A 26,485-nucleotide genomic window follows, 5' to 3' on the forward strand; every position below is an offset into this window, starting at 1 on the left:
GATTTTTATACCCAGAGATTTAACACTTTTATACGAACAAAACATCAGAATACTCATGGAGATGATGAAAAAACAGTTGCTGCTATGGCAGGCCCTGCCATTGTCTCTGTGGGGAAGGATAGCGCTGTTCAATATGCTGGTAGTGCCGAAATGGGTATATGTCTTTCAGCAGCTCCCGCTCTTTCTAAAAAAAAGGGATGAGAATAAACTGGGGAAAATGTTGCAAACATATTTATGGAAAGGGAAACGCCCAAGACTAAAACTCTCTACGATCTCGACACCTAGAGAGTATGGGGGTATGGGAATGTTAAACCTCCGCTCGTTAACGGTAGCGTGCTCTATGCGACACATAAGTGATTGGTTCCGAGGCTCCTCGGACTTCTCCTTGACGGCTATAGAGACTTCTATTTTTCCGGAGGTCCAGTTCAGTCACCTGTTACATACTGGGGGTAACTTACCCAAGGCGGCGCTGAAACGCCATCCATTGCTGGGATCCTTGCGAGCGACCTGGAGGTGGCTTTGCCGTCGCCATCAGCTTTCTGCTAAAGTAACGCCATACCTCTCAATCTGTAATAATCCGGATTTCCCGCCGGGTCAGGGAATTAGTGTATTTCAACAATGGGAAAAGAAGGGTATAATATATTTGGTGCATATCATAGACGATGAGGGTCAGATTCGGCCTTTTGCCACCCTGCAACAACAATATGGGATCCCAGCGAGACATTTTTTTGCGTATCTCCAATTAAGACATTATGTCAAGACTTTACCCTGGACGGACCTGACGGAGGATGTGTCTGACATTCTCTCTGAGGCTTATACGTTGGGTGCTCAGCTGTGTGTGCCATTAAGATTCCATCACCAGCAACTAAAGGACACGACCGTAGAGTTGCATTATGCGTCCTTGGCAGCAGACTGGTCCAAAGATTTAAACTGTGAGGTGACTGAGGAGATGTGCAAAGCATACTTAAAACAATTATATGCGCGGCGCTTGTCAGTAATACAGCGTGAAAAACTATATAGATTCTTGTTAAGACTGCATATCTCTCCCCTGCGGGCATTCAAGGCAAAAATTTCCAGTTTGGGGGTCTGTCCAAAGTGTGGGGCGGTTATGGCCTCCTTAGGGCATATGTTTTGGCTTTGCCCGGAGGTACAGAGTTTCTGGGGGGCAGTGCTACAGACTATAGATTTGTGGTGGGGATGTACTCTCACTTGTGACCCCTTGCTGCTATTTAATAGCTTTAAATTTACAACACAACCTCCGGCAGGGTTTAAGAGGTTCGTGCAATTAGCAATTTTTTGCGGCATCCATGCCATCTTGACAGCTTGGATGATGCCGCAGGGCCCTCACATCTGGAGGTGGAGATCACAGTTAATCCACCAAATGAGAATAGATAGGTGTGGGGTGCATAACATGGATAGTGTTCCGGGCACCAGGTTTAGAGAAATGTGGGAACCAGTGTGGAACACCTTGCCACCTAAATGGAGAAGTTACATCTTAAACATTTAAACATCACACATGAAGGGAGGGTGGGTAGGAGGGGGGGAGTTGGGTGGGATGGGATAGAGGGAGCAGGTTTCTGTGCTGTACTAGATTAGTGAAGGGGAGAAGGGAGGAGACGACTGGAATATCAGAGCAGTCGGCTCTCTGCTCTCATTGACAATGGGACAGGGGAGTTTGCCCTGATATTGGGGGCGTACACATACATTTGGTTAGATCGATTGTGAGGGTTTGACCCTCATGTTAAGTGGAGGCTATAAGAACCAAAGCCTCTGGTCTTACGTGCGGAACACTAGTCCTTGACTTGCAAAGTGTAAATGGTTTCTTAAAGTTTCTACTTGTTTAGTTGTTATGTTGTCTGTTGGAGCCCTTGAGGGATTGGAGAGAACAGTGACATTATTAGGGGGTTACTGGAGATAGTGGAGGGCATGGAAGCCAGGATACTGTGTAATTATCGACTGGATAGATAACACGGCAGATGTCCTGTTCTAATCTTAGTAGGCTGAGTTGACGGTACAGGGGAGGGGGGGGAGGGAGTAAATGGGAAAATGCAAATTTTGTTGTAATCTTTAAGTGTGTGACATCTTGAAGCACATATGTGTTGTTTCTGTGTTGAGATATGTACTTGCAATTTATGTTATGGATTACCAATAAAAAGATTTAAACATAAATGATATGGAAATTGGAAAGACACGTGAGGTGATCAAATTTGCAGATGATACAAAACACTTGCGGACTGTGAAATATTGCAGGAAGACCTTAAGAAACTGGAAGACTGGGCGTCCAAATGGCAGATGAAATTTAATGTGGACAAATGCAAGGTCATGCACATTGGAAATAATAATCCGAATCATAGTTACCTGATGCTAGGGTCCACCTTGGGGGTCAGTGTTCAAGAGATCTGGGTGTTGTAGATAATATGTTGAAATCTTCTGCTTAGTGTGCGGCGGCAGCCAAAAAAGCAAACAGGAATGCCAGGAATTATTAGGAAATAATAACAAAAATACTACAGTGCCTTTGTATCGTTCAATGGTGCGTATTGTGTTTAGTTCTGGTTGTTGTAACTCAAAAAAGATATAGTGGAATTAGAAAAGGTTCAAAGAAGAGTGACCAAAATGATAAAAGGGATGGAACTCTTCATCTTGGAAAATAGACTGATGAGGGGAGATATGACTGAGGTCTACAAAATCCTGAGTGGTGTAGAACGAGTAGAAGTAAATCAATTTTTTTACATGTTCCAAAAGTACAAAGACTAGGGGACACTCGAGGAAGTTACATGGAAATACTTTTAAAACAAATAGGAGGAAGTATTTTTTCACTCAATGAATAGTTAAGCTCTGTAACTCTTTGCCGGAGGATGTTAAGCAGTTAAGCAGTTATCAGGGTTTAAAAAAAGGTTTGGACAGATTCCTGGAGGAAAAGGCCATCGTCTGCTATTAAGGGGCATGGGAAGCAATTGCTTGCCCTGGGATTTGTAGTATGGAGTGTTATCACGATGTGGGTTTTTGCCAGGTACTTGTGACCTGGCTTGGAAACTGTTTGGAAAACAGAATACTGGGCTAGATTGGTCTGACCCAGTATGGCTACTCTTATGGTTTTCAAAGCTGATGAGTCAGAGAAACTGAATGAAACCTCTATAAAACTGGAGGATTTAATGGTTCAAATTGAAGAGCAGCATATCTCCTAGACTGGATGGTATTCATCCCAGAGTAGTGATAGAATTGAAAAATGAACTTGTCAAACTATTGTTAGTAATTTATCTTTAAAATCAAGCGTGGTACTGGAAGATTGGAGGGTGGCCAATGTAATGCTGATTTTTAAAAAAAGGTTCCAGAGGAGAACCGGCAAATTATAGACTGCAGGGCAAAATAGTAGGGACTATTTTAAAGAACAAAATTACAGAGCATATTCAAAAGCATAGATTAATGAGACTAAGAGGCATATTTTCAAAGCACTTAGCCTTCCAAAGTTCCATAGAAACCTATGGAACTTTGGAAGGCTAAGTGCTTTGAAAATATGCCTCTAAGTCAACATGAATTTAGTGAAGGGAAATCTATTACATTTCTTTGAAGGGGTGAACAAAATCTGGATAAAGGTGAAAAGACTCCAGAGGAAATTGGGGAGTCATGGGATAGGAGGTAGTGTCCTATTGTGGATTAAAAATGGTTAAAAGATATAAAACAGAGAGTAGGGTTAAATGTTCAGTATTCTCAATGGAGAAGGGAAGAGATAGTGGGGTTCTCCAGGGGTCTGTGCCAGGAAAGCTGCTTTTTAACATATTTATAAATGATCTAGAGATGGGAGTAACTACTGAGGTAATTACATTTGCTGACGACACAAAGTTATTCAAAGTTGTTAAATCGCAAGAGGATTGTGAAAAATTACAAGAGGACCTTATGAGACTGGGAATCTAAATGGCAGATGATGTTTAATGTGAGCAAGTGCAAAGTGATGCATGCGGAAAGTGGGACCCTAATTATACCTACAAAATGCAAGGTTCTACGTTAGGAGTCACTGACCAGGAAAGGGATCTAGGCGTCATCGTTGATGATATGTTGAAACCTTTTTCTCAGTGTGTGGTGACGGCTAAGAAAGCAAATAGAATGTTAGGTAAGGAATGGAAAACAAAAATGAGGGCATTATAATGCCATTGCATCACTCCATGATGCAATTGCACCTCGAATGTTGCATTCAATTCTGGTCACTGCAACTCAAAAAAGACATGGAGGGGCATAATCGAACACGAACGCCTATCTCCATGGGCGTCTATGTCCGAAAACGGGTACGTGAAGAGGCGGGACAGACCGTATTTTCGAAAAAATGGATGTTTTTTCAGCTGGGCGTTTTGTTTTTTTTAGCGATAATGGAAACTAAAAACGCCCAGCTCAAAAACGTCCTAATCCAAGCCATTTGGTCGTGGGAGGGGCCACGATTCGTAGTACACTTGCCCCCCCCTGACATGCCAGGACACCAACTGGGCACCCTAGAGGTCAGTGCGGTGGACTTCAGACAACGCTCCCACATGCATAGCTCCCTTACCACGGGTGCTGAGCACCCAACCCCCTCCCCCAAAACCCACAAATGTACAACACTACCATAGCTCTTAGGGGTGAAGGGGGCACCTACATGTGGGTACAGTGGGTTTTGGAGACCTCCCATTTACCAGCACAAGTGTTACAGGTAGGGGGGAGGGGCCTGGGTCCACCTGGCTGAAGTGCACTGCGGTACCCACTAAAAGTGCTCCAGGGACCTGCATACATGCAGGCCTCTAGGACTTGTTGCTGCTATATAACATTGACACACCAGTTGACACCTGAAGACTAATCTCTCCGACAACGTCCTTTATTGGAATAAGCACGCTTACTCACAGTTAACTGCAGATCAGAGGTTGTGCCCCACTGGCAACGAGTCTCCCTGGTACGTCAGGAAGGAAGGGATCCTCAGGAGCTAAGCCTAGAATGGGTGGCAGAGCTGGTTGTTGGGAGGCGGGGCTAGTGCTGGGCAGACTTATATGGTCTGTGCCGGGGTTGGTGGTTGGGAGGCGGGACTAGTGCTGGGCAGACTTATACGGTCTGTGCCGGGGCTGGTGGTTGGGCGGCGGGACTGGTAGTTGGGAGGCGAGGATAGTGCTGGGCAGACTTATACAGTCTGTGCCAGAGCTGGTGGTGGGAGGCAGGGATAGGGCTGGCCAGACTTATACGGTCTGTGCCCTGAAGAGGACAGTACAAATAAAAAAGTAGCACATATGAATTTATCTTCTTGGGCAGACTGTATGGACCGTGCAGGTCTTTTTCTGCCATCATCTACTATGTTTACTATGTCAGAGCTGGCAGAATGCTGTACAATGCCCTCTTTCAGCCACATTCAAGGTAAGAACTAAGTTCTGTAACGTGGCTAACACGTGAAAGGGATCTAAAACTGGCTTACAAATATGGCTACTACCTCATGGACTACCGGAAACAAAACAGGGCACACTCTGACCCGGTAAGCAGGGGGAAAAGCACCATGGGAGTAGAGACTACCAACTACCAACATTGTGAGCATTTGCCACAAGCTAGTGGAATCACGGAGCCCAATACCTTACACCCACCACAATGCATTGCTGTTGTGACTCTGCAGTGCGCATAACAGAAAAGGTGTCACACTCACCTGATAGCCACATCAGAACCAGGGAAAGGCTGTCACAGGATAGAACACATTCTGCTGTCATGGAGGGTGGGTACGGCATTTGAGGCTGGCATAGAGGCTGGAAAAAAAGTTATTAAAGTGGGGATTTTTGGTGGGAGGGGGTTAGTGACCACTGGGGGAGTCCAGGGAGGTCATCCCTGATTCCCTCCAGTGGTCATCTGGTCAGTTGGGGCACTTTTTTGGGACTGGTTCGTGAAAAAAAGGGTCCAAAAAAAGTGACCCAAAATCGCGGTCAAAACGCCTTTTTTTCAATTATCAGCTAAAGACACCCATCTCTCCTCGGCCGATAACCACGCCCCAGTTCCGCCTTCACCATGCCTCCGACACGCCCCCATCAACTTTACCCGTTTCCGCGACAGATTGCAGTTGGAAACGCCCAAAATCGGCTTTCGATTATACCGATTTGGGCGCCCATGGGAGAAAGACGCCCATCTCCCGATTTGGGTCGCAATATAGGCGTTTTTCTCTTTGGATTATAAGCAGGATAGTGGAATAAGAAAAGGTACAGAGAAGGGCGATGAAAATGATAAAGGGGATGGGAAGACTCCCCTATAAGGAAAAGCTAAAGTGGCCAGGGCTCTTCAGCTTAGAGGTCTATAGAATAGTGAATGGAGTGGAATGGGTAGACATGAATCGATTGTTTACTCTTTCCAAAAATACTAGGACTAGGGGGCACGCAATGTAGTAAATTTAACACGAATCGGAGAAAATTTTTCTTCACTCAAAGTAAAACTCTGGAATTCATTGCCAGAGAAGCAGTAAAAGCAGTTCGCCTAGCGGGGTTTAAAAAAGGTTTGAATGGCTTCCTAAAGGAAAAGACCATAGATCATTATTAAAATGGACTTGGGGAAAATCCACTGCTTATTTCTAGGATAAGCAGCAGTGGCGTAGCCAGACAGCCAATTTTGGGTGGGCCTGAGCACAAAGTGGGTGGGCACAACATTTTCTCTCTACCCCCTCTCCCCCAGCACTTCCCAATTCAAAATATAAATACTTTAGAAGATGAGGATCCCCAATCTCTGTCAGCTGAAGGCCTCCAGTAAAGATGTCCCCCATACTATAAAATCACCCACTGGACAAGGAAAGAAAAGAGAGGAGGAGGAATAGCACTAATCTACAGATCTCACTTTACGGTAACAACAACTGCTGAGTCTATAACACCGATACTTGAAATTGCCTCAGTTAGAATCAACCACACAGATCTAATTGACAACCTAAATACTGTCCTATTCTATAGACCACCAGGCAACTGGCAAGAAAGTCAGTCGCAATTTACGGATTTCATATCGAATACCTGTGTATCTAACGCCAACATAATAATAACCGGGGACATAAATATACACCTTGAAGACCCTAACGCAACCAATGTACGTGAATGCAAGCCACCCACAAAAAAGGATACACAATAGACCTCATCACACACAAATTATCCTCAGACTTAAATATCACAATATCAGACACAAAGTGGCAGGGCCAGTCCTAGGGTTTCTGTCGCCCTCCTGCAGCCTATTAGTCGGCGCCCCTACCCATCCAGGAGCGGGATCACTATGGCTCCGCCCCTACAGTAGTCACACCCCTTTTACTAGCCATGGCATCATTGAAAATATTACACCTGTCTTCCCTTCCCTCCCCTCCATCTATGTCCAGCAATTCTCTCCCTGCCCTCCCCTCCATCCACCCATGTCCAGCAACTCCCCTGCCCTCCATCCATCTATCCATCCATATCCAGCAATTCTCCTCTCCCCGGCTGCCTCCCTCCATCCATCCATCCATATCCAGCAATTCTCCTCTTTCTCCCCTGCCCTCCCCTCCATGTCCAGCAATTTCTCCTCTCTCCCTGGGCCCTGTCCTCCCATCCATGTCCATCCTTGTCCATCGATGCTCCTCTCTCCCTTTCCCTCCTCCATCCATCCATATCCAGCAATTCTTCTCCCTCCCCTCCATTTCTAGCAATTTCTCCTGTCTCCCTGGGCCCTGTCCTCCCATCCATGCCCATCTTTGTACATCGATGCTCCTCTCTCCCCTTCCCTCCACCATCCATCCATATCCAGCAATTCTCCTCCCTCCCCTCCATGTCCAGCAATTTCTCCTGTCTCCCTGGGCCCTGTCCTCCCATCCATGTCCATCGACCAATGCTCCTCTCTCCCCTGCCCTCCCGCTCCCATGTCCACCTGCCCACCCTCTTCTCTGGTTTAAATCTTGTGTTTAAATTCACCTCCGACGTCGCAGCAGCTGCGCAGCGTCAGTGAAAGCGCTGCTGCCGACGTCTCCCAGCCTTCCCTTTGCTCGTTCGTTCCCTCAGTGTCCCGCCTTCTTCTGACTTCATTTCCTTGCGAGGACGGGACACTGAGAAGGGAACGAACGAGCGAAGAGAAAGCTAGAGACGTCGGGCAGCAGCACTTTCACTGATGCTGCGCAGCTGCTGCAACGTCAGAGGTAAATTTAAATATAAGATTTAAATGCCCTAGGGTGGCGCGGGTACCGGAGCAGGAAACCGAAGGCAGGGCTGCTGTTGGGGTCTGGGAGCTGAGGTAAGTGGCGAGGGTCAACATGGCGTGGCGGCGCCCTCCAGAGGTCGGCACCCTCCTGCCATTCTTACCTCGCTTACTGGGTTGGACCGGCCCTGCAAAGTGGACAGAGATACCATGGTCAGATCACTATAAACTAAACTTTAACTTACTATGGCGGAAAAAAGGCACACAACCCAAACAAGACCCCACAACCTATATGACAAGAGGCCAAATTGACCCTGAAACATTCTGGCAAGAGATCTACAGTGACGAATGGACAGCACAAACAGACTCCAAACACTTCCTTCAAAACTGGGACGACAGATGTAAGAATACACTAGACAAAATTGCACCATTACAACAAAAGACTACACGAAGAAAAAACCCAATACCTTGGTTCAATGAAGAACTGAAAATACTAAAAACACAGGTTAGAAGACTTGAACGGATGTGGAAGAAAAGGAAAGACGAGCAGACACTAAATGAATGGAAACAACAACAAAGAAAATACAAATACACAATAAGGCAAACCAAAAGAGCATACTATAGAACCAAAATAGGACCTAACTACAAAGACACACACAAACTATACCAACTCGTAAATAAACTAATAGACACCACACCAATTACAACAACCAGTACAGACATCCCAACGGCAGATGACCTTGCCAAGTACTTCAACGAGAAAATCATAAAATTACGGTCCACGTTGCCACTTAATACCACTGACCACGATAAATTTATGGACTGCATGGATCCAACCCCCGGTGAATACCCAGCGGATCGAATTTGGAACAGCTTCGATCTACTAACCAAAAACACCATTTCTCAAGCAATCAACAAATTTTCCAAAACCCACTCCAAATTGGACACCTGTCCCAGTTATCTAGTAAGGTCCGCCCCCAAACGCTTCATAACAGAACTCACGACACACCTGAATTACATGTTACAACAGGGACTCTTCCCCAAGACAAAGGAAACATATTACTCACACCGATACCCAAAGACCCAAAGAAAAAATTAAACGACACAACCAACTATCAACCAGTGGCATCCATCCCCCTGATTATCAAAGTAATGGAAAGTATGGTAACACAACAACTTACTACTACTACTACTACTACTTAACATTTCTAGAGCGCTACTAGGGTTACGCAGCGCTGTACAATTTAACAAACTACTTAAACAAATTCGCAATACTACATGAATCACAGTCAGGATTCAGATCCAACCATAGCACGGAAACAGTGATAACCACCCTCATAACTAAATTCAAACAACTAATAGCAACTGGACACAGTGTGCTGCTTCTTTAATTCGACATGTCCAGCGTGTTTGACACGGTCAACCACCAAATACTCTTGAACATCCTAGACTACTTCGGAATTGGAGGAAACGTACTAAAGTGGTTCCAAGGATTCCTAGAAACTAGAACCTACCAAGTGATCTCAAAATCAGAAACGTCAACACCATGGACACCAGAATGTGGAGTTCCACAAGGATTGCCGTTGTCACCAACCTTATTCAACCTAATAATGACACCTCTAGCTAAATCGCTATCCAACCAAGGTCTCAACCCATACATTTATGCAGATGATGTCACGATTTACATCCCATTCAAGCATGACCTAACTGAAATTACAAAAGAAATCCAACACAGCCTCCAAATAATGAATTCATGGGCGGACACATTCCAATTGAAACTAAACGCAGAAAAGACACAATGTTTCATTTTATCTTCCCAATACAACCCAAATAAAAACAATACTATAAACACTCCAACCTATACTCTCCCGGTCTCTGATAGCCTGAACATTTTGGGAGTTACAATTGACCAAAATCTCACACTAGAAGACCATGCGAAAAATACAACAAGGAAAATATTTTATGCCATGTGGAAACTTAAAAGAATCAAACCTTACTTCCCAAGAGAAACATTCTGCAGCCTAGTACAATCAATGGTGCTAAGCCACCTAGACTACTGTAATACAATTTACGCAGGGTGCAAAGAACAAATCATTAAGAAGCTTCAAACAGCCCAAAATACAGCAGCCAGACTCATATTCGGGAAAGCAAAATATGAAAGCGCCAAACTTCACTGGCTTCCACTAAAAGAACGCATTGCGTTCAAAGTCTGCACCATAGTCCACAAGATTATACAAGGGGAAGCTCCGCCCTATATGACAGACCTTATAGACCTACCTGCTAGGAACGCAAAAAGATCAGCATGCACATTCCTCAACCTCCACTACCCCAATTGCAAGGGATTAAAATACAAGTCCATATACGCAACCAGTTTTTCCTACATTTGCACGCAACTATGGAACGCACTTCCGAAGACCATAAAATCAACACAAGACCTAACTATCTTCCGAAGACTATTGAAAACTGACTTATTCAAGAAGGCATTGAAAGGTATTAATCCACAAACGAATCTTTTCCGGAGATGGGAAGGCGGTAGAACGAGAGGACATGAAATGAGATTGAAGGGGGGCAGACTCAGGAAAGATGTCAGGAAGTATTTTTTAACGGAGAGGGTGGTGGACGCTTGGAATGCCCTCCCGCGGGAGGTGGTGGAGATGAAAACGGTAACGGAGTTCAAACATGCGTGGGATATGCATAGAGGAATCCTGTGCAGAAGGAATGGATCCTCAGAAGCTTCGCTGAAATTGGGTGGCGAAGCAGTTGGGGGGAAGAGGGGGTGGTGGTTGGGAGGCGAGGATAGGGGAGGGCAGACTTATACGGTCTGTACGAGAGCCGGTGATGGGAGGCGGGACTGGTGGTTGGGAGGCGGGAAATACTGCTGGGCAGACTTATATGGTCTGTGCCCTGAAAAGGACAGGTACAAATTCAAGGTAAGGTATACACATATGAGTTTGTCTTGGGCAGACTGGATGGACCATGCAGGTCTTTTTCTGCCGTCATCTACTATGTAAGGCATACAATAAACAACCTTCCTAATTACTAAACAATAAGAATGAAGAATAAGACTGGATCGACCTAACCACGCGACCGAGTAACCTCAATGCTCTTAATGAACAAACTATACTATTTCTAATTTAAAATCGATTACTATATAACCACATAATGCTGACTAACCTCACTGCCAAACACTATCACTCTCACCCTAATGTCGATACCTGAGCAACAACATAATGCTGACACATAATGCAAGATCACAATGTATTCTTCTACTATGTATGAACGCACTTGATTGTAAAACCATGTGCAACTCTGTAGTCCGGAAATGGCAATTGCCACTACGGCAAATGTAAGCCACATTGAGCCTGCAAATAGGTGGGAAAATGTGGGATACAAATGCTACAAATAATAATAATAATAATAATAACAATAATAATAACTCCTCTCCACCAAGCCCAGTAGGCAGCAACAACTCCTCGAGCCACTGATGCCAGCACCCAATACATGCTTAGTTGTCAGTGGCTCCAGGATGCTGCCCCCATCTGCCAAGCTCAGTAGAAGGCATCTCTGGCCAGCTTCAGAAGAGACCCCAGCTAGTAGGGCTTGGGAATCCCCACTAGCTACAGCAAGGGTCAGGGCTGCCATTAGCCATGCTGGTGACCAGGGCAGAAAATAAAGCCCCTCCCCCAATTCCCTCTCCTCTCCAATCTCCTCATCTGCCATTAAAGTCACACTGACACACCCTCACAAATTACAGAACAAGGGATCACAAATTAGAAATAAAAATATATAGACAAAATTGAACTGGGAATCTCAGCATGTACTGCAACACTGGAGAAAAAAAAAACCCCAAAACAAAACAAAAGCACATTTCCTTTTCTACTTAACACAATAAAAAGATATCAGCTATGCACTTTTCCCAAAGTTAACATATTCCATTTAAAACATTCAAAGTAAAATGATTTTCCTACCTTTATTGTCTGGACATTTTATTTTTCCATCATGTTGGTTCCAATTTCTCTTTCCCGCTTTCCTGTCTGTCTCCTGCTAATTCTTCAAGCGGTTGTCCATTTGTCTTTTTTTCTCCTGTCGTTTAATTTCCTCACTACACCTACCTCTGAAATATTGATCCTTCCATTTTAGCTCTTTCCTTTCTTTTTTTTTTTCTTTTCTGTCTCTGTACACTCAAATTTCATCCTCTTTCTAACTCTTTTCCTTCTTTTTACTTTTCAGATATCTATCACATTTCCATCTCCTTTCACCCACTAGCTCTCCCATTCCCCATCTTTCTCCTTCTCAGCCTTCCATTCCCTTCCATCTTCAATCTACGCGCCATTACCATATTTCTACCCCCTGTGATCACTATTTTCTCATTTTTTCCTTACCATCTCCATTCCCTGGGCCTCTGCCCCATGCTTTCCACCATTCCCAGTGTCTCCCTCCTCCCACCCTTCCAGCCCAGCATCTGTTCCCTCTTTCTACCCTCCTCACCCTCGTAGCCTGATATTTCTCTATCCCTTTTACCTCCCACCACCAGCATCTTCCTGTCCCATCTCTCTCCCCTCCCCCATTGTCCAGCATTTTTCCCTTTCTCTTCCCTACCATCCATTGTCTATCTTCTCTCCCTGGATCCATCTTCCCTCTTTCTCCCCTCCCCCGCTTGTGCATCTCTCCTTTCCGCTCCTCCACCTTCATGTCCAACTTTTCTCCCTGCCTTGAGCCCCTGGTTTAACATCTCTCTCTACCCCCTCCACCCACCTCTCCATCCTTCCTTTCCCTCACCTCAATACCATGTTCAACATTTCCCCTCTCATCTCTCCCTCCCTTCCACTTCCATGTCCAAGATGTTTTTTTCTCTCAAGCCCTTTCCCTCCCTCTCCCCATCCCACCCATATCCAACAATTCTCCCTCTCTTTCCCCTTGCAGCATCTCTTCGTCCCTCCCCCCACCTAGCTCTACCCTGTCCCACTCCCTCATCCCAATTGTGCTCCTGTCTCTCCCCGACCCCCCCCCCCCTCACCACACACACACACAAACAAACCAACCAACCACCTGCCCGCCAGCATGCTGCAGGATTTTTTCCTCCCTTTCTCTAGCCACCACTCACTGACACGCTGGCTGCAGGCAAAAGGTAAAAAACGGAAACAGCGGGATCCTCGGGAGCAGGCCTTCTTTCCCCTTCGGGCAGCACTGCAGTCTAACTGTACAGCAAAGCTGCACGGCACCGGGTCCGTCCTGACGCTACGCTGCTGCCCTCCGCTCCATTGTCATCATCTTTGTCTTGCAGAATTGTTAGTTCTGCTGCTTATCTGCAGTGGATCCGCGCGCTGCCAGGGCTGTCTGCTGCTGCGACTGCTTCCTTCCGGCTGGCCGGCCTTGACTTCTCTGATACTCTTTCTGAAGAGGTGGGGCCAGCGCAGAGGAAGCAGTCGCAGCAACAGACAGCCCTGGCAGCGCGCGGATCCGCTGCAGATAAGCAGCAGAAGAACTAACAACTCTGCAAGACAAAGATTATGACAATGGAGCGGAGGGCAGCAGCGTAGCGGCAGGACGGACCCGATGCCGTGCAGCTTTGCTATACAGTTAGACTGCGGCGCTGCCCGAAGGGGAGGGAGGGCCCGAGGGAAAGAAGGCCTGCAGCGTGCACCGTTGCTGGGTGGGCCTGAGCCCAAAGTGGGTGGGCCTAGGCCCACCCGTGGCTACACCCCTGAGCAGCATAAAATGTATTGTACTTTTTTGGGATCTTCCCAGGTACTGGAAACAGGATGGTGGGCTTGATGGACCTTTGGTCTGTCTCTGTATGGCAATATTTATGTAAGGAGGTGCGGACGCGAGGGTCTCTATGCAGCCGGAACCAGGTACCCGAGATGACTCCAGCAGTTCAGCAGGCTGCCTCTGACCTGACATCCCAAGCTTTTCCCAATGTCGACCCTTGATGAGTGCATCCAGGCCATGCTCCAGGAGCACTTGGCAGGGCTTCTTCAGTAGAGTGCATTGGCATCAAGGGTGCAACCATGCCTTTCTGCTGCCTCGCAGGGCCCTCAGCCTGCGGTGAGGTCTCCAGTGCTGATGCTGGTGCCGTATGCGGTACTGGCATCTGCAATTGCCCATGAGTGGAGTTTGCAACTCAAAGCCATTCCAAGCAAGAACCTAGTTCCTCGTTCTCAATGCAGGCTCAGTCTCAGCCCTCCCATGAATTCATGGAGTACTCATGGGCATCATCCAAGGTACTTCCTGGAAGAGTCTTACAACATACCATCAGACCCCTCCCCACCAGAGGAAAGGTAAAAATCTCCACCTGAGAGCCTCTCCTCAACTTTTGTGAAGGATATGGTGGCTACCATCCCCATTCATTTGGAGACAGATGATATGTGTGAGGTACTGGACTACGACTCTCCTCTTGCATGCTGTTCTGCTGAAGAACAACTGGAAGTCCCCTCTGTCAGTCTTTGTCCTCCCCAAGAAGACTGACACCAGAGTTCACATGGGTTTGATAAGTCACAGTCGCCTCATCATTCTTTGTTGGTGGAATCCATGCACAAATGGGTCAGAAGTTCCAGAGACTTTGTTTTGGTGCCCCCAGGCAGAAAAGCTCAAACTCTGGTATCCTTTGAGCGGAAAATGCTCATATCCTATATATAGTCATTCTAGCTCTACATAAACTTGCGAAACCTGGTGTGAAGTATGACTGATTTGGCAGATTCTCTCTCACCAGAGCAAGCCGAATCTCTTTGCCTGTTCCTGGCCTGAAGCGCTTATAATACTTTTGAAGTGGCACTCAGGATTTCTGCCCAAAGTATAGTGATGCACAGACTCTCATCACTGAGTGTCTCTGACTTGGACCCAGTGGTCTAGCAGAGTTTGGGGAGGATAATCTTTTTGGAGAGAAGGCGGAGAAGGTTGTGGACCTCATAAAAAAACCACACTCTCTCGGTTACACCTAATATTGGTGTCACAAATCACAAAATTGCCCTCCAAGAACTCTCATTACAAGAAGGTACTTGCAGAGGAATTCTCCATCCTTCTACAGGCCCATGTGGTCAAGCCCGTTCCACCAGGGGAAGAAGAGAAGGGATTCTATTCCAGGTACTTCCTTGTGCTAAAGTAGACAGGGAGGATGCATCACATCCTAGACCTAAGGGTCCTGAACAAATTCCTGTTCAAAGAACAGTTCAAGATAATTTCCCTGGACACCATTCCCCCAATGATTCAGGCTCAAGATTGGCTGTGCTCTTAAAGGATGCCTACACTCATATCCTGATACTTCCAGGTCACAGGAAGTATCTCAGATCTCAGCTGGAAACACATTATTACCACATGTTGCCTTTTCGCCTCACATGAACTCCCAAGTTTTCACCTAAATGTTTAGCAGTAGTTGCAGCATTGCTAAGCAGACTGTGAGTTCATGTGTTTCCCTACCTGGATGATTGGCTGGTGAAGAGCATGTCAAAGGACAGTGCTCAGGAGTCCATGCGGAGAACTATTCAGGTGCTATAGCTAGTAGGGTTCGTTTAAAACTACCCCAAGTCCTATCGGCTCCTAGTTCAGCAACTGGAATTCACTGGAGCCCTGCACTTGTCACTCGGGTTCAAGACGGCCAGCAGGTCACAGCTCAGTAAATGTTGAGGTTGCTACGCCAAATGGCCTCTTATTGTGCATGTCACTCCCTTGTCACGGCTCCACATGAGAACTGCCCAGTGGACCCTAGATTTCCAGTGGTGTCAAGAACCTAGTGGATGTCATCTGAGTGACATCAGAGTTGGTTCAATCTCTACTCTGTTGGACAATTTGATTCAATTTGACTGTGGGACTTCCATTTAAAATTCCTCAGCCCCAGAGGATGCTGATGAAAGATGGCGCTTGGTCAGCTCAAGAGGCAGACCTTCACATCAACTTTCTGGAGCTAAGGGTAATCTGGAGTGCTCTAAAGGCTTTCAGAGCACAACCAAATTGTACTCATTCAAATGGACAATCAGGTTGCAACAAGCAGAGGGGGTACTGGATCATACTCTATGTCAGGAGGCCGAATGGATGTGGCAAAGAGCTGCCCAGAACAGGATAGTTCTCAGAACCACATACCTGGTGGGCAAATCCAACAGCCTAGCCGACAGACTGAGCAGGGTGGACCCTAAGTACTGTTCCAGGTTCAGAGCACATGATAGACTAGCACTGGATGCCTTCTTCCTCCATTGGGGGAACAACCTTCTGTATGCGTAACCTCCCATTCCTCTCAAGGGGAAGACTGCTGAAACTCAGGCAAGACCGGGGAACGACGATTCTAATCGCCCCATATTGGCCCAGACAGATTTGATTCCCTCTTCTTCTGGGTTTATCCTTCGAAGAACCTTGGAGATTAGAGTATTTTCCAAACCTTCTGTAGAATGAGGGATTTCTTCTGCATCCCATCCTTCAGTCTCTGTTGAGAGCTTAGAATTTGCTTCCTTGCATCTTCTAGAGGATGTCTCCAGGGTTTTGCTGGCTTCCAGGAGAGGTCTTGTTGTCTGGTATGAGAGTAAGGCCCTAGATCCTCTTTATTGCCCTACACAGACCCTGCTTGAATACCTTAGGCACCTTTCCAAGTCTGGTCTTAAGACTTAAGGGTTCACCTCAGTGAAATCACCATGTAGAAGGTAAGCCCATCTCTGTACAGCCTCTAGTTGTTCACTTCATAAGAGGTTTACTTTAAAAAAAAGACCCCTGTCAAACCTCCACCAGTGTCATGGGGCTTCAATGTCATCCTCACCCAGCTGATGAAAGCTGATGAAAGCTCCGATTCCTGTTCGCTGAATACTTGACCTGGAAGGTTTTGTTTTTGGTGGCTGTTACTTCAGCTCACAGAGTCAGCGAGCTTCAGGCCTTAGTAGAGGATCCACCTTACATGAAATTTCATCATAACAGAGTAGTTCTCCGCACGGATCCTAAGTTCCTAAGGTTGTATTGGAGTTCCATCTGAATCAGTCTATCATTCTTCCAAACCTCATGCCCATCTTGGTGAAAACACATTGCACATCTGGGTCTGCAAACGAGCATTGGCCTTTTACCTGGAGCGGACTAGGGCCTACAGACAGTCCACCCAGCTTTTTGTTTCTTTTGATCCCGACAGGATGGGGGTCACTATCTGGAAATCTCCAATTGGCTGGTGGATTGCATTTCTTTCACTTGGGCTGACTCTTGAGGGACATGTCAAGGCTCATAATGTCAGAACCACGGCAGGGTTAGTAGCCCACTTGAGATCAGCCCACTTGAGATTTGCAAGGCTGCACATTCACATCTCACTATTGCATTGAGCAAGATACCTGACGTGATAGTTGGACAGACATTTCTGAATAATTTGTTTGGGGTCTAGGATCCAACTCCACCTTCCTAGGCCACTTTTGTTCTGTTCCAGGCTGCACTCTCACACAGTTTGTATATAGTTTCAGGTTAATTCGAATAAGAACTCACCATTGTGAGTTCCTATTGTCCTACTGTTGTTGTTTTTCAGTAAGCCAGGTAGCTAAGGGTTACCCCATGTGAGAAAAAATGAACAAAAATGTAACATGTATTCTCTGAGGAGAGCAGGCCATTAATTCTCATATTCTATTCCATCTCCCCTTGGAGTTGTTCTGTATAGCTATGGTCCCGCGCTCTCACTGTGGGTGGGAAGGCACTCATGCATGCGTAGTGGGAGCGCTGCCACGAGCTCTTAAAGAAATAGTACATTGAAAAAGTGTTCTGCACCAGGTGCCATGGATGAAGTCACCCACACGTGAGAATTAACAGCCTGGGACAGACCAAAGTTCCATCAAGCCCAGCATCCTGTTTCCATCAGTGGCCAATCCAGGTCACAAGTACCTGGCAAGATCCCAAAACAGCACAATATATTTTATGCTGCTTATCCTAGAAATAAGTAGTGGATTTACCTGCTACAGGTAAGTATCTTTGCTTTTTCACAGAAAGGGTGGTGGAAGCATGGGACAGACTCCCAGGAATGAAGGGACAAACAGTAATGGAATTCAAGAAAATTTGTGATAAACACAAAGCTATCCTGAGCTGTAAATTGATGAAGCGAAGGGCAGAAATCAGCTTGGGTTGATTTGATTGCATTAGGAATAAAATTGGATGGACTTCTGTGCCTTATCTGCTGTCATATTCCAATTTTCAATGTACTGCATTTTGCCAATGGCATATGTTCTGTACACACAGATGATTTGCTGTGGGGCATGATATCCAAATATAATCACTTTGACTATTTGAAAAGTGTAATTTTATTATAGCAATACACACAACCCGCAGAGCAATTATCAAATAATGAAGCAATCAAATCACTGAAAATGAAGAATTGCATCAATGTATCTTTAGTGCAATAAATTTAGACTCTGGTAACATAATTTACCTTATCACCAATGTAAGGCTGCATAAATATATAGCTAAGGCATAATTGGAATAGCCTAGTGGTTAGTGCAGTGGATTTTTACATTGCAACACATACCGCCAGCCGGTTGCGTATCCAAAGTCAAAGATCTTGAAAGCAATAAGAAACTTATTGCCGGAGGATGTGGTAACAGCAGTTAGTGTATCTGAGTTTAAAAAATGTTTGGACAAATTCCTGAAGGAAAAGTCCATAGATAAACATGGGGAAAGCCACTGCTTGCCATGGGATTGGTAGCATGGAATGTTGCTACTATTTAGGATTCTGGATTGACCACTGGTCTGTAACTGGATATTAGCAAGTAAATCAAGAGGCTCGAGGCAACGGATCCGAATCAAGAAAACTTTATTGCTAGCAGTGACGCAGCTGAGTGGCTCAGTAACACTGCGTGCCCTGTGTCATTTGCCACTAACATTTACAGGTTTTATCAGCAGTCATGCGCATTGAGTTCACAAAAGTCAGGAAATCGAAACTTATCACACAGTTCATTTTCATTACACAGACCAAAGGAATATACTGATAAGCATATGGCAGAAGCGAAACTCAGCACAAGCTATAACTGTTATCTGGTTGCACCTGCATCCTCTAGGCAAACTGTCCTTTTTGCAAGCTTCAGCAGTTCAGCTAACTATTACAAGTTATAGCTTCTTTAGCAAAAACACAATAAAGTGTCGTTTATAGCAAAAGCCTAACTCTGAATCTCCAGTCTCTGTAAAGCTGCCCCCAACAGGTCCACCTAACCCAGGACACTGACTGGGTTAGATGGACCACTGGTTTGCCTCAATATGGCTATTCTTATGTTCTTATGCCTTCTATTGCTATCCTCCTCTCCTGTATCAAGTAAAAAAAAAAAGGGTGAGGGAACCAATGTACTATTTTGTTCTATCTTTTGTTCTATATCTCTATGGATGGAGAAATTATGATGCATGAGAGCACCTGTTTTGCAGGATGTAATGTTAGCAATCTGGATCCCAGAGGGGTGGGATTTTCACTTTGCAAAGCAGCAAGATCTAGATACCTACTTTCAACAAGAGGCTATTTAGCCACCCTCAAAGTGGATGGAGTTGTGGTTAGGTCAGATTCTAATTTTCAATACTAAGTACAGTGGTGGAAATAAGTATTTGATCCCTTGCTGATTTTGTAAGTGTGCCCACTGACAAAGACATGAGCAGCCCATAATTGAAGGGTAGGTTATTGGTAACAGTGAGAGATAGCACATCACAAATTAAATCCGGAAAATCACATTGTGGAAAGTATATGAATTTATTTGCATTCTGCAGAGGGAAATAAGTATTTGATCCCCCACCAACCAGTAAGAGATCTGGCCCCTACAGACCAGGTAGATGCTCCAAATCAACTCGTTACCTGCATGACAGACAGCTGTCGGCAATGGTCACCTGTATGAAAGACACCTGTCCACAGACTCAGTGAATCAGTCAGACTCTAACCTCTACAAAATGGCCAAGAGCAAGGAGCTGTCTAAGGATGTCAGGGACAAGATCATACACCTGCACAAGGCTGGAATGGGCTACAAAACCATCAGTAAGACGCTGGGCGAGAAGGAGACAACTGTTGGTGCCATAGTAAGAAAATGGAAGAAGTACAAAATGACTGTCAATCGACAAAGATCTGGGGCTCCACGCAAAATCTCACCTCGTGGGGTATCCTTGATCATGAGGAAGGTTAGAAATCAGCCTACAACTACAAGGGGGGAACTTGTCAATGATCTCAAGGCAGCTGGGACCACTGTCACCACGAAAACCATTGGTAACACATTACGACATAACGGATTGCAATCCTGCAGTGCCCGCAAGGTCCCCCTGCTCCGGAAGGCACATGTGACGGCCCGTCTGAAGTTTGCCAGTGAACACCTGGATGATGCCGAGAGTGATTGGGAGAAGGTGCTGTGGTCAGATGAGACAAAAATTGAGCTCTTTGGCATGAACTCAACTCGCCGTGTTTGGAGGAAGAGAAATGCTGCCTATGACCCAAAGAACACCGTCCCCACTGTCAAGCATGGAGGTGGAAATGTTATGTTTTGGGGGTGTTTCTCTGCTAAGGGCACAGGACTACTTCACCGCATCAATGGGAGAATGGATGGGGCCATGTACCGTACAATTCTGAGTGACAACCTCCTTCCCTCCGCCAGGGCCTTAAAAATGGGTCGTGGCTGGGTCTTCCAGCACGACAATGACCCAAAACATACAGCCAAGGCAACAAAGGAGTGGCTCAGGAAGAAGCACATTAGGGTCATGGAGTGGCCTAGCCAGTCACCAGACCTTAATCCCATTGAAAACTTATGGAGGGAGCTGAAGCTGCGAGTTGCCAAGCGACAGCCCAGAACTCTTAATGATTTAGAGATGATCTGCAAAGAGGAGTGGACCAAAATTCCTCCTGACATGTGTGCAAACCTCATCATCAACTACAGAAGACGTCTGACCGCTGTGCTTGCCAACAAGGGTTTTGCCACCAAGTATTAGGTCTTGTTTGCCAGAGGGATTAAATACTTATTTCCCTCTGCAGAATGCAAATAAATTCATATACTTTCCACAATGTGATTTTCCGGATTTAATTTGTGATGTGCTATCTCTCACTGTTACCAATAACCTACCCTTCAATTATGGGCTGCTCATGTCTTTGTCAGTGGGCAAACTTACAAAATCAGCAAGGGATCAAATACTTATTTCCACCACTGTATCTACATTAATCAGGTAACTTTGAGTAACAAATAGAAGGTCCAAATCTTGCCAACCAATTTTCAGTTGACTGAAACTAATCCTAAACTTGGATGGCCAAATTTTGCTCAGCTAGGTCATGTGCTTAGGTATAGCAGAAAATGAACATGGTAATGAACAGTGAAGCAATGAAAACACTTTATGATGGCTTGATGGCTATTTTAACCAGAACTTAAAAAGAATCAATGACATATTTTGTCACTTTAGTATTTTTTTTCTATATTTTAACCATTTAATTACCAACACTGCCTAATGGACCCTGGGAGATCCTGGCAATTGCAATTGTATAATTCTGGCTTTGCTGCAGCTGGAGTCACTGCTGTTTGCTGTTTGTTCTTCCACACTGTGTTCTGAAGTTTCTTTCTGGATCTGGACTTCTGTTTCACTGTTCTTTGTTCTTCATATTCTCCTTTATTTTTCATCTGTTTATTTTCGCTGGAATCTATAGCATTTGACAACAGGATTCCACTCTGGGTCCGTTGAAGTTCACGATAGCACTCAATGTCTGAACTATGACATGCATACCTGTAGCAGTCACTTTGAGGGCACATCCCTGAAGTCACGGTATGAATAGGCTTGATTGCAGTCTGGGACCGCTTGAGGGGTTTGCAGCTTGCAGCTACACTGGTAGAAGCACAGCGGGACTGGCTGCATGGTCTAGCTTTCAGCTTTTGTAACTCTGCAGACTGCTTTTCTAAACATGGAGCCCCATGAATAATGGCATCTCCCATTTTTTGCAGGTTACAGTAGGCTGGGCTAACATTGCATTGACTATGAGAGCTGCTGTCTGACATGAAGCTCTTTGACATTTTTGTCTGAGATGATTCAGAGAATAATTCCACCTGCAGACAATCATCACAGCTGCTGGATGACTGAAATTCGTTTGTGTTTTGGTCACCTGCAACACTGAAAGCATCCCTAGTTGAGTTACTTTTACACTCCAGTGAAAGCTCTTGAAATGTTTTGGACTCAAGTCGGTACCTGGAACAAAGAGTATTGAAAAGAGAAAATAACTCATATTCGTTATAACAGTGCTTGCCTTTGATTATTTTGGTTAACACTAGTTCTTCCAACACATACAAACACACATCCCAATGAAAATCATGACTGATGTGCTGAAGTGGTCTGGGGGTGAAGCTATTTGACCAAATTAGGACAAGTTCAGTCCTGACTTGCTACCACCTTAAACTCAGCCCCAGGAGTAGAGGAGTAGCATAGTGGCTGATACAGCAGACTTTGATCCTGAGGAACTGGGTTCAATTCCCACTGCATCTCCTTGTGACTCTGAGCAAGTCACTTAACCCTCCATTCCTTGTCATCAAGCAGATGAAGCCATTACGTATGGGTTATGTCCATCAACCAGCAGGGGAGATAGAGAGCACTCAAACTTTCACAGTGCCCTCTTGGCCAGCTAGCTCCACTGCCTCTTCAGTATTCTCTATCTCCCTTAGCAGGGTGGCTGCAGCTTGTTCGAGCTCCAGAAAAATCTGCCGGGAGGTGGTTCCTGGCTTGCCAGTTGTTAACCGGGGTGTTGGAGGCTATAGCAGCTTCACTTTAAAGGCACATAGGTTAGCCCTTTCCCTGCCTTACCCACCAACAGTGGATGCAGGCATATAGGTTCGCCCTTTCCCTGCCTTTCCCACTCATCTGAGCCTCCGGAGTCTTCAATACCTCTGCTTTCCTCACAGCTTAAAAAAAAAAAAAGTCGCGTCGCGTTTTTAAATGCAGAGACGCTGGAACAGAGGTTTTTTGACCTGATTTTCAGCAGGATCGTAGTTGTACACTAGATCCTTTGAGGTAAGAGTGTTTTCCAACTCCTCCGGGGTGGGCCTGCGATCGGGGCGATTTTGGCGCGAAACCGCCATTTTGGATTTTACCGCCGTTTTTCGGCGATGGCTGCGGACAATGTAAAGCGCTGTTCCACTTGTGGCAAGCGCAAATCAGCAGCAGGGCTCTGTAAATCGTGCTGTACTGGCGTAGGAGCCGGCCCGAGCATGGCGAGCGATGTTTCTTCCTGCTCTGAGCTGGCAGCGGGCGCCATTTTGCTTACACCGCATGGCGCGGCCTCCGTGGACACGGAGAGACCTGAGCCGGGTGGGGCACCTCGAGATGAGGTTATTTCAGGAGTGGCTAGCACCGGACAGGATTTGGGTGCCCAGGGTGAGATTTTCTCCCCGGATTTTGTGCTTTTGCTGCATAAAGCATAAATGATGAAAAGAGCCCTTCCTCAAGGGTCACCTGAGGCTCCTCTGATTGCCCCCCCGATGGATTCTGGCCTGGGACTGCCCAGTGAGGCTTTTTTCCCGGATGCTTGGCCTAAAGATAAGCGCAGAAGGGTTAATTCCCCTTCAGATTGTGGTGCACCTTTCTCCCCCCCCCCCCCCCCCCCCCCCCCCGTGGTCGGGGTGTGAGGATTCGGGGAACTCTGACAGACGTTCTTGGTCTGAGGAACCAGAGTCAGGTGCAGATTTACCACAGGATCTGGATGATCCCTCCGCGGTGAGGATTTTCCACCGTGATGAGCTGCCAGCGCTTATTTCAGATACCCTGCAGGCCCTCTCGATTGAAGATCCTGTGGCATGGCCTCCTCGGGTAATCCCAGGATGGCTAGTACCAAGAAAGCTGCTCGGGCCTTCCCTTTGCATGAATCCATCCTAGAGCTTGTTTCGGCTCAGTGGGCTGACCCCGAGGGACCTTTGAGAGTTTCCAGGGCTATGGGGCAGTTATACCCTCTGCGTGAGGGACATATGGCTCGTTTTCAAATGCCTACAGTGGATGCCCTAGTCACTGCGGTGACAAAGAGAACTACCCTCCCTGTTGAAGGAGGTGTTGCCCTGAAAGATGTTCAAGACCGTAGGCTGGAAAGAGCATTGAAACGGTCCTTTGAAATTGCAGGTCTCACTGTTCGGGCGTCTGCATGCAGCTGTTATGCTGTGAGAGCCTGCCTAGCTTGGCTGCAACAGGCAGTGGCTCAGCCCGGAGATGGAGCGGAGCCCTTCTTGGATGTGGCTCCGCGGATGGAGGTGGCCTTGTCCTTTCTGGCTGATGCCCTTTATGACCTTGTCAGAGCTTCGGCTAAACAAATGGCAGTAGCAGTGGCGGCTTGCCGTTGTCTGTGGCTACGACACTGGGCAGCGGACATGGCCTCTAAGCAAAGGTTGGTGAAGTTGCCTTTTCAAGGATTTCTCCTATTTGGTGAGGAGTTGGAGAAAATTATGAAAGGCTTGGGTGATCCAAAACCCCAGCGCTTGCCCGAAGATAGGCAGAGGCCTTCCTCTAAGGGCCAGGCGGTCCACTCTTCGTACAGACCTCGCTTCCGTGAAGCTAGAAGGTACCGCCCGGGGCGTTCTGCTGGGTTCACTTCACATGCCCGTGGTCAGCAGAGGAACTCCTTTCGCTCGGACAAGCGTTCCGCAGCCGGTGGCTCAAGACCAGGAGTTCAGGGGTGACCCTCTCAATGATGGTGCGCCGGCCCTCTCCTCGATGCCTGTCATCGGAGGACGGCTTTCCCTCTTTGTCGAGGAGTGGGCCAAGATTTCCTCAGATCAGTGGGTTCTGGACCTGATCAGAGATGGATACAGAATAGAATTCAACGCCCCAGTAAGAGACGTGTTTGTGGAGTCCTGATGCGGTTCTGCCGTCAAACGGGCGGCGGTGGAGGAGACTTTACAAGGTCTGATTCAGTTAGGGGCAGTGACCCCGGTGCCTCCCGCCGAGCAAGGCACATACCGATTTGGCCCCCGCACCAGAAGTTTCTGAGGTTTGCGGTGTTGGGAAAACATTTCCAGTTCAGGGCCTTGCCTTTTGGCCTCGCCACAGCTCCCCGAACCTTTTCGAAGGTAATGGTGGTAGTAGCTGCTTTTCTCAGGCGAGAAGGTATCAGGGTTCACCCGTACCTAGACGACTGGCTCATCAGAGCAGACTCTGCAACAGAGAGCTTACAAGCTACAGCCAGAGTGGTTTCAGTACTGCAATCTCTAGGCTGGGTCGTCAATATGGCCAAACGTCACCTGTCCCCTTCACAATCTCTAGAGTTTTTGGGGGCCAGGTTCGACACAGTCTCGGGCTATGTGTTCCTACCCGAGCTAAGGCGGTGCAAGCTTCAGAATCAGGTCCGTCTGCTCCTGAGGATGCCCCGCCCGCGAGCTTGGGACATTGTCCAGCTGCTGGGATCGATGACAGCCACGATGGAAGTGGTACCCTGGGCGAGAGCGCACCTGAGACCTCTACAGTATTCCCTACTCCGGAGATGGTCTCCTATTTCTCAGGATTACCAATGCAGACTTACTTGGTCCCTGCGGCCCGTCTCAGCATGGAGTGGTGGCTCTCGGACAGCATGCTGCGGCGAGGAATGCCGCTGACGCTCCCCGTTTGGTGCCTAGTGGTAACAGATGCCAGCCTGAAGGGCTGGGGCGCACACTGCAAGGGGAAGCATGCCCAGGGTCTATGGACACCCGAGGAGTCGGAGTGGTCCATCAACCGCCTAGAGTTGAAAGCGGTGTTTCAGGCGCTTCTGGCCTTTCAAGTGACCCTGGAAGGATTGGCTGTCAGAGTGATGTCGGACAACACGACAACGGTGGCCTATATAAATCGACAAGGCAGAACAAGGTGCAGAGCACTAGCCGCGCAGGCCAAACTGATTTGCCACTGGGCCGAGCTGCATCTTCAGTGTCTGTCGGCAGCTCATATTGCAGGTCAGAGCAATGTGCAGGCCGATTATCTGAGCAGGCATCAGATTGATCCAGCAGAATGGAATCTGGCAGCCGAAGTATTCCTGCAGATCTGTGCCAAATGGGGCAAGCCTGTGATGGATCTAATGGCGACAAGTGCCAATACCAAAGTCCCGTGCTTCTTCAGCAGACGGAGAGATCCTCGCTCGGCGGGGTTGGATGCCTTGGCTCAACCCTGGCCTCTGGGTCTACTTTATGTGTTTCCCCCATGGCCCTTGATAGGGCACCTGCTCTTGCGGATACGGCTGCACCCAGGAGAAGTGGTCCTCATCGCCCCGGATTGGCCAAGGAGACCTTGGTATGCAGACCTCCGACAGATGCTCCTGGAGGCTCCTCTGCCGTTACCTCTGGTACCGAACCTGTTGACTCAGGGACCGGTAGCCATGGAGGACGCCGGCCGCTTTGGTCTTACGGCATGGCTATTGAGAGGGCGCAATTGAGGGATAAAGGTTATTCCAATAAAGTTATTTCCACTCTCCTGCAAGCCCGCA

The 26,485-nt window shown here is 46.9% G+C and overlaps 1 protein-coding gene across 1 annotated transcript in view; it reads right to left on the reverse strand.

Moving 5' to 3' along the window:
• Positions 1-21,226: 21,226 nt before the first annotated feature.
• Positions 21,227-26,485, reverse strand: part of LOC115474075 (polycystic kidney disease protein 1-like 1) — an 889,490-nt gene continuing 884,231 nt past the window's right edge. Inside the window, exon 34 of the mRNA XM_030209391.1 lies at positions 21,227-22,245. Within this exon, the coding sequence (XP_030065251.1) occupies positions 21,501-22,245 (745 nt within the window). The 3' untranslated portion in view covers positions 21,227-21,500. The remainder of the gene's footprint in view (positions 22,246-26,485) is intronic.

This window comes from Microcaecilia unicolor, chromosome 1 (assembly GCF_901765095.1).
Source record: "Microcaecilia unicolor chromosome 1, aMicUni1.1, whole genome shotgun sequence".
Lineage (NCBI taxonomy): Eukaryota > Metazoa > Chordata > Amphibia > Gymnophiona > Siphonopidae > Microcaecilia > Microcaecilia unicolor.